The sequence below is a fragment of the Tamandua tetradactyla genome, chromosome 7, assembly GCF_023851605.1.
Source record: "Tamandua tetradactyla isolate mTamTet1 chromosome 7, mTamTet1.pri, whole genome shotgun sequence".
Lineage (NCBI taxonomy): Eukaryota > Metazoa > Chordata > Mammalia > Pilosa > Myrmecophagidae > Tamandua > Tamandua tetradactyla.
The window spans coordinates 113616120-113630906 of NC_135333.1; the positions used below are offsets into that span (position 1 = coordinate 113616120).

At 44.2% G+C, this 14787-nt stretch overlaps 1 protein-coding gene across 3 annotated transcripts; it reads left to right on the forward strand.

Annotated features, from left to right (window-relative positions):
* Window positions 1-5056: 5056 nt before the first annotated feature.
* On the forward strand, window positions 5057-12665 carry LOC143642407 (keratin, type II microfibrillar, component 5-like). 3 transcript variants are annotated; one of them, XM_077110762.1, is made up of 5 exons: window positions 5057-5175; window positions 7321-7446; window positions 9747-9967; window positions 11640-11671; window positions 12163-12665. In XM_077110762.1, exons 1-5 carry the CDS (start codon window positions 5173-5175, stop codon window positions 12324-12326), a joined length of 546 nt encoding a protein of 181 aa, XP_076966877.1. In that variant the 5' UTR covers window positions 5057-5172; the 3' UTR covers window positions 12327-12665. The 3 variants fall into 3 exon arrangements, with proteins under 3 accessions (XP_076966877.1, XP_076966879.1, XP_076966878.1); XM_077110764.1 differs by having other exon boundaries at window positions 12480-12665; XM_077110763.1 differs by having other exon boundaries at window positions 7321-7425.
* The last annotated feature ends 2122 nt before the right edge of the window (window positions 12666-14787 follow it).

Here is a 14787-nt window from a genome sequence, read left to right on the forward strand (position 1 = left end):
TTTAAGGCAAAAGACTTGAATAGATATTTTACGAAAAAAAATGCTTGAGGTCCAAAAAGCACATGAAAAATTACTCGGCATTATCAGTCATCAGGGAAATCCAAATGAAAACCACAATGAGAAAATGCCTAATACCCACGAGAAGGCTAACATTTAGGAGACCATGCGTGGAGCAACTGGAACTTTCATGAACTATAAAGTGGCATCAACATCTTGGAAAACACTTTATCAGATTAGATATGCACTAATGATATGACACATCAATTCCACTCAGGTATTTACTCAGGAAAAGTGAAAACAGGTCTATACAAAGGATTTTACATGAATATTCATAGTAGCTTTATTCATAATAGTTCTGAATGTTTATCATAGGTGAATGGGTAAACAAACTGACGCACATACATACAATGGAATGCTACTCAGTAATAAAAAGTATGAACTATTGGTTCATGAATAATCATGGATGAATCTCAAAAACATTATGCTATGTGAGAAAGTCAGACACAAAAGAATAAGTACTATGTTTCTATCCATATGAAGTTCTAGAACTGGCAATGCTAATCTGCAGGGATAGAAATCAGAACAGTGATCACCTGGGACTGGAGGTGAGCGTTGACCATAAAGGGGCATAAGAGAACTTTCTGAGGTGTTGGAAATGTTCTGTATCTCCTGATTTGGTGGTGGTTAAATGGAGACATACATCAGTCTAAACTTGTTGAAATGTACACTTAAAATATTTTATTGCGTGTAAATTATACCTCAATACATTAATAAAAATGATTAATAACCCATCAGATACCTTTAAATAAATCTAACAAATATGTTAAAGACCCATACCTAGAGAACTATAAGCATTATATGAAATGCTATAGGGAATGGAAAATAATAAAGATCTAACTAAATGGAGAAATAATACCATGTTCATAGACAGGACAGCTCACTATCATAAAGATATTAATTCTCCTCGAAATGATTTCCAGCGACCACAATCAAATTCCAAGCAAGGATTTATATAAGTCTTAACAATTTGATTCCAACATTTATGGAGAAGAATAAAGGTTAAGAATAGCCACGTTGGGCGGTACAGCGGTGGCTCAGTGGCAGAATTCTCACCTGCCATGCCAGAGACTCGGGTTTGATTCCTGGAGCCTGCCCACGCTCCCCACAAAAGATTAAAAAAAAAAAAAATAGAATAGCCAAGTCACTGATGAAAATAAATGGATACTGCTCTTTCAGAGATTATAACTTACTATAAAGTTATTAGTAATTAAGGCCTTGCAATTCTGTATAGCTTCATATAATACCAGGATACAGCTCAAACCTGTATGGTGGGCTGGTAATTAAAAAGTAGTGGTAGAGGCCCTTGAGGATATGAAGGGGGAAAATACACATACATAAATATATGCATGGAACTATTAAACTCTCCCATCTGGGAAACCTGGATACCCTCTCAACTACTGGGGACTCCCAAGAAAATAGGCTTTTGAGGATGCCCTTATGCAACTTATTCCTGTAGGGAAGAAGCTAAGCCTACCCATAACAAGGCCTAAGAGTTGCTAGCAGGAAGCCTCTCTGTCGCTCAGATGTGGCCTCTCTTTCTAAGCCCAGCTCTGCAAGGAAAATCACTGTCTTTCCCCCTACTTGGTATAAGCCATTCATGGGTGAAAGTCTCCATGACAATGCGGGGCATGATTCCTGGGAGGTCTGTCCGTGGCACCAGGGGATCAACAATGCTTTCTGACCAAAAGTGGGGAAAGAAGTGTAATAAAATAAGGTGTTTGTGGCCAAGAGAGATCAAATGGAGTCAAGAGGCTATTCTGGAGGCTGCTTTTACACAAGCTTCAGTTTGATACTGCTAATTGGCATGGTTTGCTAAACCTCAATCAATGTCACACCTGACTGACTCTTAAGAATACCTAAGGCTTGAGCTGAGACTCTGCAGAGGTTTCATGCACTAGGTTTGCCTTCCTGGAACATACAATTCCCTGAGGGTTCCAAGGTAAGATAAACCTTGAAAATATCAGTTAATTTCATCCACCTATCCTTTGTGTCGATGCCCCTTTTCAACATGAAAAAGAACAGAAATTACCCAAAGATCCCTATAGATTGGGAGAAGGATTAAAGAAGAAGGAGGAGGTGTAACAGAGAAAATGGAATTTAGCAAATGGTTAGGGCTGCTGAATCACTATATTAATATTCCTTCTAACCACCAGTGTTTTGGAGCAGATGAAGGGAAAAATCTGAGCTAGTGGAGTGGTAGCCCATGACACACTCTGGGATCTGTTCTGTAAGGGCTTGAAGTGTGCTTTGAAAATTATTGCTTTTTTCTTTCTTTGCCTTGTATATACGTTATAGTTTACAATTAAAAACATTTTTTTAAAAAAGCTGTAGTAATTAAGATGGTGTAGTAGCCACACAAGAATAGAAGCGTTTACCAATGGAAGAAAATAGGTGGCCCCTATGCTGACTTGTGTGTGTGTGTGCATGTATAGGCATATATATATGTGTGTGTGTGTATATATATATATACACACACATACATATAATTTGATATCCAATAGCGGTGGTATGGCTATATGGTATAGCGGTGGTGAGGCCACATCAGTAGGGGGAGAAAGGAATATACATTGATTTCTATATGGGAAAAGAAGAAAATGGATCCCTGTCTTTTATTATACACAAACCTACTTAAATTAGATTTAATTAACTTTAATCAGATTAAAATCATAAATGTCCGAAGGAAAACTTTGAAACTTTTAGAAGAAAGAGTAGAAGAATGTCTTTCTGACCTCAGTGTAGGGAGGGCTTTTTAAACAAGGCATACAAAATGCTAAACATAAAAGAAAATTAGACTGCGTTTATTTTTCAAAATATGCCAAAAAAGCAAATTAAAAGACAAGTCATAAACTTGAAGATAATATTTGTGATTCATGTCAATGATAAAGTAGTAATATCTGGAAATATAAAGAACTCTTAGCATCCAGCAAGAGTCAGGCAAACCCAAAGGAAAAAATGGGGCAAAAGACAGAAACAGGCATTTCCCAGAAGGGAAATACATATGAGTAATAAACACTTAAGGAGCTATTCACCTACAATAATCATGGCAAAGCAAAGCCAGACCAAAAATGAGATTAATTACACTACTTAATTGTTGAAAATTAAGACATGTTGGAGAGGGTATGCATCAGTGAGATCATTAAAGTGTAAATTGTTATAATGACTTTGGAAATACTTTTGCATGATCTTGTAAAGTTGAACAGTTGACCTTCCTATGACCCAGCAATTCTACTCTCAGAAGTATACCGAAGAGAAATTTGTGCACATGTGCATCAGAGACATGTCAAAAAATGTTCACAGCACCACCTTTGTAAGAGGCAAAAACCAAAACAATAGTAGAATTACAGGAAGTGTGGTCTATTCACGCCGTAGGATGCTGTGAGTCCTGGTGGATGCATCTTGCTTTATAATGTTGAATTATAAGAGCTGGTCCCTTTGTAAATAATACCTTTTAGTAAAAAAAACCCAAGGAAACAGGAAAACTAAATAAGAATGTGAGTTAAAACTGAAAAACAAGGGTGGGCCATGGTGGCTCAGCAGGCAGAGTTCTCACCTGTCATGCTGGAGACCCGGTTCGATTCCCGGTGCCTGCCCATGCAAAAAAAAAAAAAAAGAAAAAAGAAAAAGAAAACAAAACAAAAACTAAAAAATGAAACACACAAAGAAATGATAAGATTCAGGACAGTGGTTATCTCTGCAGGGGAGAAGGGGAGCCAGGATGGGAAAGGAGTGTGTAGGTAGATGTGAATTACTGAAAATGTTTTTGTTCTTGGGCTGGGAGGTGGGTTCATGGGTATCTCATCTTCATTATATTGTTAAGTAAATAACACAAACGATATGCTTGTTATAAGAAATGAACCTAAAACATAAGGACATAAGCTGAAAGTAAAAGAATGTATTAAGGTGATTGGAGAGAAGACCAGAGTGCATTGCATATGGTAGGGGTAATTTTTCATGAAACCTACTACAGTTTATGTGTGTCAACATGTATGTAGGTACTGATTAATGATATAAAATATATTTCTTATTTTGAGTTGTGGTTTAAAAAAAGACAATCACCTAAAAAAACCTGCAGCCAAAATATATCAGCAGATAGGTATGAAAATGTTCATAACAGCATTACTTGTTGAAACAAAAACAAAATATAAGAAAACATTATGCATAGGAGAATGGATAAATAGTTATGCACTGGAATACTATACTGCTCTGAAAAGTAAACAAAGCTAATGCACCAAAATGGATGAATCTCACAAATGGAATATTGAGAAGGAAAAAACAAGTCATGGAAGCATATAGTGTAACTCTATTTACATAAATCTTAAAGGTAGGAAAAACCAAATAATTTTTTAGGGATATCTACAGATATGATAAAGTTTTAAAGAAAATGGAAAGATTAGCACAGAAAACTCAGGATAGTGGCTACTTTGGAACTGGACAAGTTCTGGCATGAAGGGTGCTGTGATTAGGATAAGGAAGGTTCCATTGGGGTACTTTTAAGATATTGGTGGGTACACAATGATTTGTTTTATTATTGCTATTTAAATCACTAAATGTATTTTACATATACTCTTGCATGCATGAGACATTTATAAAACAAAAAGGAAATGTGGACAGTAGGTTGTGCTCTCTAGTCCTTTAGTTGCTTCTCCAGCTTAGAATCATGACTTTAATCTAGATTTCCTACCAAATTTTGGAACTGGCATTCCCCAGCCCCAGTATTTCACCCTCTTGTTCATCTTCTGCACTGCTACCAGACACGTCTTCCTAAATCACACTTCTCATCAGGCTACTGGCTTACTCAAGAACCTTCTGTGGCTCCCAACTTCCTACTCCATAAACCCAAATTCCTCAAATATCTTCTCCTTGTCCTACTTTCCTGCAAGGCCCACTCCAGCCCAGGGAATTCCATTTGCCCTCTGTGCTCATGGACCCCCCTGCCACGCCCTGCCTTTGCAGCCTTCTGGTCAGAACTCTGTGATTGTCACAAGGTGAAGTCACAAAGCCCTCAGGAAGAACAGGCTCAGTCCTCAGAGGTGAAGATTCTGGGAGCTCCTTGGACAGGAGCCTGGTCTCGATGCTCAAGTGAGGCTTGGAGGAGACCGCATCTCCTTTATCATGGTAAGACTCATGCACACATGGCTCATCGGATCACACAGGATGAGGGTCTTGAACTCCACCCAGATCTGCCAGACTGGGCCAGGCCCAAGCTTGTCTGCAGTGTCTGTATTTTTCAGGAATAGGAGCGGGAAAGAGTAGGGCAGTGGGAATAGGGCAGAGATTAGTAGGAGAGGATGTTTTGTAGTCTGTACATATTTGTAACCCCACATTTCATCTGCCCTGGAAAGAAATTTGCCCTGGGCTGGGATGAGGGGGAGTGTGGCTTTATCTGCCCCACAGGGTGTAGATCAAAGAGCAGGAGATTAAGATGCGGCCTGGCTCGGTTGTTGACTGGCAGGGCCACTCACTTTTTTAAGGTCCCTGCAGGAGGTGAGTTGATGGGTGGCCAAGTCTGGCTCTCAGTCACCTCTGCGCCTTACTTCCTTGCACGTGACAGATAGAATGAGCACCAGCTTGCTCAAGAAAAGAGTTCAGAGACAGTAATGTCTACCTGACCGACCTCACAGGTAATCGTGAGGCCCCAGCAAGACGCTGGAGGTAAAAGACTTTGAAAAGCAGCGCGTGCTGTGCACGCATTAGTGACTTCTTAGGCTTTTTGTGCATTGTCGTGTGTAGGCAAGGTGAAAGAAGGGAGAAGTTTCACAGATTTTGTTTCTTGTTAACAGCACTTTCTGCAGTGGCCTTAGTTTGGGGACTGGGGAGCTGGAATTGGACCCCTGTCACTGTTTTTTGTTTCCTTCTTTTCTTGCTTTTAAATTGTGATAACACATTTATAGCATAATATTTGCCATATTCACCATTAAAAAATAGTTTTGTTGCAATAGCTTCACACACATACAGTTCATCCAAAGTATACAATCAGTGGCTCACAATATCATCACATAGTTGTATATTCATCACCATGATCATTTTTAGAACATCTGCATCACTCCAGAAAAAGAAATAAAAAGAAAAAAGGAAAAACTCATACATCCCATATCCCTAATTCCTCTCTCTCAATGACCACTAGTATTTCAATCTACTCAATTTTTTTACCCCTTATACCCTCCCCCATTATGTATGTATTTATTTATTTTTATTTTTAATTTTTTCCATATACAAAATACATTTATTCCATCACAATATCACAAAAGCCTTAAACCAGTTCAATAACAATGCAAATACAATACAAAGTGAAAACAGTATAAAATCTCATCAAAATCAGTTACAAGCGTGGTTTGACCTAAGACAAAATTCTCCGCTGGCTTTTGACCTAGGAAACTCAGCTGCCAATATACAAAGAGGAACAGTCAAAGGATAAACTTTTCCATTTCCATAGGGAAAAACTGAAAGGAACCCAGGGGTCACCAGACCTAAGCAATTCCGAAAACCTGCAGGGCATACTCCACTAGGTTTCAAAGTCTGAGAGCCATCTACAGAATGAGTTTTCTCCTTGGGGCTGGAGAAAGCAGCAGTCCCACCCTTTATGAGTTTACACAGTGGCCCTTGCATTTATTTCTTATCCTTATTTTTTTACTCATCTGGATAAAAGGAGCATCAGACACAAGGTTTTCACAATCACACACAGTTTAACCATTTTTAAGTGTACCATTCAGTGGCATTATTTACTTTTACAATTTTGTGCCACCATGTCACTGATTCCTGGTTGATGGCACGTATCAAGTTAAGGAATTTCTTTGTATTCCTAGATTTTTTAAAAAGTCTTTTTAAAATTAGAAATCAGTGTTGAATGTTATTAAATGTTTCTTGTCGTTACTTAGATGATCACATGTGGTCAATTACAATAATCAATTCTTAGAGCTCAACTGTCCCCATTCCTGGGATGAATCCGATGTGGCACCAGTCTAAAGGCTCAAGCTTGTTGTCCTTTGTGCCGGAGCTCATGCTGCTCTCAGCATCTCCAGGCCCGGTGGAGTGCCTGCTGCTGTGCCAGCCAAGCTTCTGAGAGGCCTGATCTCGTTTCATTCTCCCAATGACCCACGTCATCCCCATTTGACAGATGGGGGAACTAACGCCTAGACACGTTAAATGGCAGATGGATGGGTGACCGCTGGAAACGTTTTGCTGGGCTTCAATCGAGTGCCTTTGGCTGCTCGCTTCACCTTCCTAATCCCCCAACTCTCCTCTGCTGCCCCTCCTCAACAGTGTGAAGAGATCGGGGCGACCATATGGAAACAGGTGCAGAATCTGGGGCACAGCAAGGAGGAGCTGAACAGGCTGAACCTGGCCATCCAGAGGCTGAGTGTGGAGGTGGATGGTGCCGGGGCCCAGGTGGGCGGGTGGGCATGGCACAGGGTGATGGTGGGACGGTGTCCATTATTTATTTCCCAACTAGACCCCCTACAATCCTTTGGAATAGATGGATAGAGGAGTGTGGCTATCTGTGTATATCATGCGTATATTTGCTTAGGACTTTATGTATTTCACGTCTGCAAGTAATCAATGTGCAGGTAAATATGTACGAATGTACATGCTTGTTTGTATATCATTCTCTTTTTATATGTTCTAGTTTGCTAGCTGCTGGAATGCAACACACCAGAGATGGATTGGCTTTTAATAAAAGGGGATTTATTTTGTTAGTTCTTCAGAGAAAAGGCAGCTAACTTCCATCTGAGGTTCTTTCTTACATGGGAAGGCACAGGATGGTCTCTGCTGGCCTTCTCTCCAGGCCTTTGGGTTCCAACAACTTTCCCCAGGGTGATTTCTTTCTGCATCTCCAAAGGCCTGGGCTGAGCTGCAAGTGCTGAGATGAGGTATGCTGAGCTGCATGGGCTGTGCTACGTTGGGCTCTCTCATTTAAGCACCAGCCAATGAAGTCAAACGTCATTCATTGCAGCAGGCACGCCTCCTAGCCTACTGCAGATACAATGAGCAACAGATGAGGTTCACGTACCATTGGCTCATGTCCACAGCAACAGAACTAGGTGCCTTCACCTGGCCAAGTTGACAACTGAATCTGACTACCACATATGTAAACATACATTTTTGTTTTATCCAGGTGAAGAAGATAGAGACCTGTCTTCTCCAGCCAAAATGTTACCATGTGGGATCGTAACTTGTATCACCAGATTTTAGATTTTTTTGTTTGCCCAACATAGCTCTGAATTTGCCCCCATCTTCAGAAATTGCAAGATTTCACCAAGAAATCCAGTTTTCTGGGTTCTCCTTGAAAAATCTGAAGATCTGGCAATATAAGTTATGATCCCACATGGTAACATTTTGGCTAGAGAAGACAGGTCTCTATCTTCTTCACCCGGATAAATACTCCCCACCACTCCCAACTGTGTCCTTCAACACCAAGGCAGAGGGTCCTTTGCCATTTATCGTCACCCTGGCTAACTGCTATTCTTGTAGAAGAGAAAAGGCCCTGAACACTATGTCTCTATCTAAAGTAGAAAAATGGAAGACTGAGCCAATGAAAGAGGTCTTGATGATTTCAGGAAAAAGGGAGAGAGCATATTCCCTGTGGAGCTGAAGACTATTGATAAATGTCTAACACTTGGCCTGCACCTATCTGTGCTTCCAGCTGGGGCCCTGTAGGCATCTGAGTTTTGGTCTCACAGGACTAGCCTTGGGAAGGAGAGGTTTCCCCACGGATGCTTTCTTTTTTCTTTAATTTATTTTGTATTATCAAACCAAAACAACATAAAGCATGAACATTCTTAACATACAAACGTTCCGTGTATGGTGTACAATCAATGGCTCACAACATCATCGCATAGTAGTATATTCATCACCATGATCGTTTTTCTTTTTTTCCTCCATGATCATTTTTTTACCCACGGATGCTGTCTTTCTCCCAAACCCTTTCCCTCTCAACCTCCCCTCTCTTTCCCCAACAGCCCTCTCCTTCAAGACCCCTGGCTTAGGCCAACCCCTCCCCACCAGGAGGGGAAGCGCCTTAGTCTTTTCCTGCTTCCTGCAGATGCAAGAGTCTCAGGCTCAGAGGACATTTATGGGGTCCTCCCTAGCCCAGAACTGATGACTCGGAAGAGGGTTGAGTTATTTGATTTCAGGGATGGCAGGGTGGGTGGGTGACTGTGTTCTGGTCAGCCTCTCACCAGCCACAACTGCTCTAATTTCCCCGAGGTTTCCTAAGCAGCAAGCACACCTCACCAAGGCAAGCAGTGCCTTTTCTCTAAAGACTACAAACTGTTTTCCCATGGGGAGAGGATATTCTTCCTGTTAATATGACTTTGACCTTATCCTTAAGAAACAATAACCCCAGTATTATGTGACAAGGAGCATACAATACTTCCCGGATCCTGGCTTCTATCTGTAGGGGCACCGTACTAGCTGGCGACGTTTCTCTCTCCACCATTCCAGCTGGCTGGCCCCATATCTCCACCCTGAGAGCAGAGGGGTGGGTGGTTTGATTTCATTCTGCAGTACAGACATGCAAACATGGGTCCCAACGGACACACTCACTCCTTCCAACTGTGGACAATCTCCAGTCCCTCTTCATTGGCTCCAAGAAATGTCTGGGCCTCCAAGAAATGTCTGGGACCTGGAGGGTGGAGGGCTAGAGGTTGAGGATATGCTTCTGTCTTTGGTTTTTCCTTCACCCCCAGCCCTACAAACTAGAGAGACCGAAGGACCCAGCTGCTCTACAGGCTGAGCCTGCCCCAGACAGTGCCAAGGGCAAGCTGGCCCGGCTGGAGGCCGCCCTGCACCAGGCCAAGCAGGACATGGTGCGGCAGCTGCGCGAGTACCAGGAGCTGATGATCGTCAAGCTGGGCCTGGACATTGAGATCGCCACCTACAGGCGCCTGCTGGAGGGCGAGGAGAGCCGGTGAGGGCTGGGCAGTGCTTCAGATGGGCCCTGGGGCGAGAAGGCAGTGACTCAGTTAGGCCACCATCTTTTTTTTTTTTAATTATTTTTTTAAATACCAAAAACACACAAAGAAAATGCAAACATTCCTATTTTGATCATTCCGTTCTACATATATAATCAGTAATTCACAATATCACCACATAGTTGCATATTCATCATGATGATCATTTCTTGGAACATTTGCATCTATTCAGAAAAAGAAATAAAATGAAAACAGAGAAAAAATCTATACATACCACACCCCTTACCCCTCCCTTTCATTGATCACTAGCATTTCAAACTAAATTTATTTTAACATTTGTTCCCCCTATTATTTATTTTTATTGCATATGTTCTACTCGTCTGTTGACAAGGTAGATAAAAGGAGCATCAGACACAAGGTTTTCACAATCACACAGTCATATTGTGAAAGCTGTATCATTATTCAATCATCATCAAGAAACATGGCTACTGGAACACAGCTCTACATTTTCAGGCACTTCCCTCCAGCCTCTCCATTATATCTTGAATAACAAGTTGATATATACTTAATGTGTAAGAATAACCTCCAGGATAACCTCTTGACTCTGTTTGGAATCTCTCAGCCATTGACACTTTATTTTGTCTCATTTCTCTCTTCCCCCTTTTGGTCGAGGAGGTTTTCTCAATCTCTTGATGCTGAGTCTCAGCTCATTCTAGGATTTCTGTCCCACGTTTAGGCCACCATCTTGGTCCATGTCAGCCTGGGAGGGATGGAGAGAGATGACCTACATCTCCAGGAACTTGTTCTCTGGGAGCCAGTTATGTAGTCCTTGGTAAAAAAAAAAATGTCCCTGCTGATGTGCACTCTTGACACCTAGGGTGGGTTGACCCAGGGAGGCATTTGTCCTCAGTATCAGAAAGCAGGAGTCAGTTTGTCCCTCAAGACAGCTTCAGGGCTAGTGGGAACAAGGCCCCCAGTGTGATGTTCCTCCTCAATCCTGTGCCTCTCTTTCAGGCCTGGGCAAGGCAGTTTTACAGACACGTGGGACTGGCTTGTAATTGTAGACAGCAGTTGAGAACCCAGGCCTGCCAGCAGGAGCTGGGAATACCAGGCCCAGGCAGGGCGAGGGAACTGGGACCCACCACGCAACGGGAATGCTGCGTTTATTTCTGTCTTTAAACCCCACAAAAACCCTGTGAGGCGGGCACTGTTTATCTTCATTTTACAGACGGGGAAACTAAGTCCTAGAGAGGGCAAATGACAACTTTGAGGATATGGGTGAAAAATGACTGGGTGAGACTTGATAAAAATTCTTCAGATAACTGAGCTGTCCTTCACGGGTCTCTTTTAAAGGCTTAAAATTCCTCCATCAGGACTCTCCTTCCAAGATGAGATTAGGCCAAAGAAAGCATAGTTTTTTTCCCTTCTAGTTCCTCCAAAAAGTCAACAACAAGGACGAGTTACCTGAATTTAAGGCAACAGGGATTGAGTTTATAGGTCCTGGAAAGAGTTATTGACTCAAAGGGCTGGATGGCTCCCAGAAAACCAACGAGCAGGCAGAATGGAAAGATTATGCCTGTCTGGAGGGGGTCAGAAATATTTTGTCTTGAATGGAGAATATTACAGCTAGCAGGTGGCTTATCTGCTTCCTTCTTTTCCGTCTTGCAGGCTTGGTCTGGGATTCCCGTCAGGGAACACCAGTAAGTAAATAACAGGTCTCACCTGGGTTATGGGTCAGAGCTCCTCCCCCCCTCCTTTGCGTGCATTCTCCACTTTCTTAGAGAAGGGGAAGGGGCCTGTGTGTGTGTGTGTGTGTATCTGTGACTGCCTCCTTTATGGGGGGCTGTATCTTCTCTTAGGGGTAACTCTTTGTCTACATGTGTTGGGGTTAGGGGCTCCTGCGGTCTATTCTTTGGGGGAGGTTTGTGGGTCTGCCCTTGTGGGAGAGACTGCTTTTCAGGGGTGACTCTGTGTACCTACTTCCAGAAAGGGGGAATTCTTGAGTCTGTTTCTAGAGCAATAGGGTCATCGAATCTATTCCTTTGTGGAATTTGCGCCTTGTCTCCCGGTGTGGGTGGGGCGGCGGGGGGTGTTTGTTTATCTGGCCCCTGGTGGGAGGAGTCTGTACATTTGTCTTCAGGGACTGGGCGGGGCAGGGGCTGTCCCCTCTCCGACAGCCACTCTCCGCTAGCTCTGGGCGGTGCATCCCGCTCCACTTCGGACTCCGCCGGCCTGCTCCCGCCTGGCGCGGGCTCCGGTGCCCTGGACACCAGCGCCCCTGGCGGCGGCTGCACGCACTGCGGCTTCCCCTGCTGTGTCGGGGCCCTGAGCTGCTGCAGCCTCAGCGGCTGTTGAACCGTTCCTGCCCCGCAACGGAGAAGTCGAGGACCCCCAGTTTCTGCCCCAAAGACATGGCCCTCTGTCTCGGCCACCCTCTCTCCGCCTCTCCCATCTCCCTCATGTAGCTGGTCCTCACTTCGCCTCTCCCTCTTGTCCCCTCACCCGGAGCTTAAGGTCTCGGATCATGGCTTGCGGAATGGTGTCTCCAGTGTGGAGAGAGCCTGGTCGCTGGTGCCCTTCGGAAGGCACGGCCTGTGCCTTACCTGGACCCAGCAACCTGCCCGTCTGAACTGCCCCCACTCCCTTTTTCCTGGGATTCTTTCTTTTGCAATAAAATGTCCTTCAGTGGTCTGAGCTACTGTGGGGTATTCTTAGGGCCTTCCCAGAGCAAAAAACTTGGGGGGGTGGGTAGGAAGGGAACTGGAGGGAAGCAACCCTCCCCCCGTGATATGTGACTTAAGTTTATAGTGATTTGATATTATAGTATCAGGATCCTTAGGACTGGATGCTGGGGGATGGGGGGTGGTGGTGTTGGTGGTCAGAGGACCTCTGGGGAAAGAGAGAAGGGAATTAATTCCTGTTGGAGGGTCTGATTATTCCCTGGGCTGGGGTCCTACAATCAGCATTTCTTGGTCCCGGAACTGAGAATTTCACTCCCTCTCAGATACGTATTGAATGGCCTCCTGGGATCAGGCATCTGGAGATGATGTTCTAGGTGGGAAATCAGATCACAAACATGGACACAGAGCAGAAAGAGAATAGAGTGGGCTGGGGAGAAGGGAGAGGCTCTCTCCTACTGTCCTGGCAGGGGCACTGGAGGAAACTGAGCTCTGGGGAGGATGGTCTTTACAGCCAGGGTGAGGGGATATGAGCACAGCTGGTGGCCCAGGCCTGGGTTCTAGTTTAACAAGTCATCTGCTGGTGGTTGGGAAAGGATAGCCGTGGGGGAAGAAAGCATGGGCTTTGGATTCAGAACTCTGCCTCTACTTCCATACAAAGGTGAAGTATGGTTCGCATTTTCTCAGGGCAACCAGACTTTGATGGTGGTATGGGGTGGTGGTGAGTCACGGAGGAGAAGACAGCTGGTCTGGGTGGTAGGGTAGCAAGAAGGGCTGGGTTTCTTGGCTCTTTCCTTGCCACACAGATCAGAGAGCAGAGTGACATTCAAGGAGGTCACATTCTTTTCTATTACACAGAAGATTACACCATCACTGCATCTTGGAAACAATGGTTCCTGCTTTCTATGTCTCTGGGTGGGGCTAAGGTGCGTCATTGGCCAAAGGCCCTGGCTTTACCTTTTAAGGTACTCTAGTGCCAGGTGTCTGCTGTATTCTCCTGGATCCCTGCCCACAGAACAGGCACCCAAAAGGTGCCCTCTTCCTGGATAAACAGAACAATCTCATTCAAGAAGAATGGGCCCAACTCTTGGCTGGCAGGCTGCCACCCACCTGAGGGCTAGAGAATAGGGCCCCACTGAGCTCGTGCAACAGCCCCATTTGGTCAGGATGGAACGACATGACTGTATAAGCCTTCTCACCAACACTCCTAGTGCATAATGCTGCCTGAAGGCAAAGCTGCCCCTCTCCAAGAGGGGCAAGCTGTTCCCTGCATTTTTCTAGGAGGTAATGAAATGCTAAGATTTTCAAGGCCAGGTTTTCCCAGCTCCTACTAGGTTAATCCTGTCAATGAAGGAACTTGCTAGGAAGTTCAGACAGACATCTCACCCTAAGCAGAATTTCTGTTGTGTGTTCTGCAGCACATGCCACTGAGGACTGGTTGTCCATATCCCTTTCCAAATCCCAAGCGTGACCTTGCCTGTTGTCAGTCTGGGAGATCCCAAGTGCTTTGGGGTCAAGTTTGAGTCTCTTACCGGGTTAAAGCCATGTGAGCCACCAGCAATGTTTGTGGTTAGGGAGAATTCTCCCAGAGGCTTCCCTGGCTGTGGCCACATTCCATCCTGGGGTGGGAGAGAAAATGACTGGTGCATTTTTGGAGAATCATTCACAGTCCACTTACAAGCTTTGTGAGTTGGGATGGCTTCTGAAGGAGGAGGGTTCTCATCAGCTCAGACATGGCTTCTCAGCAGAAGGGGACCACAGGACCAGTCCTTTGTAGGGTCCCCAAACCTACCACCTGCCTCATAGCACATAAACATGTCTGATGCTAACTTTGCTGTGTTTGTGTCTCTGCCTGAGCCCCAGAGGGCAGTGACTGTTTCCTCCATCCGTCTCCAAGGCCCACCGTGTAGTAGATGTGAGTGGGTTGAGGCTCTCCAGTTCTGATTTGTTCTTTCTTTGGATGTCCTGAGCCCTGTTCTTTCATCAATAACAAGTCTTATCCTACATAAGCCCTTGGAAATTTCTCGATGAGTCCAAATGTGTCCTTCCTGCTGAGATTTCTGAGAGGCAATATGCAAACCAGAGCAGCAAGAAAGGAAAAGCCTGGCTTCTGTGCCCAATATTGCTGTTACTTTGGC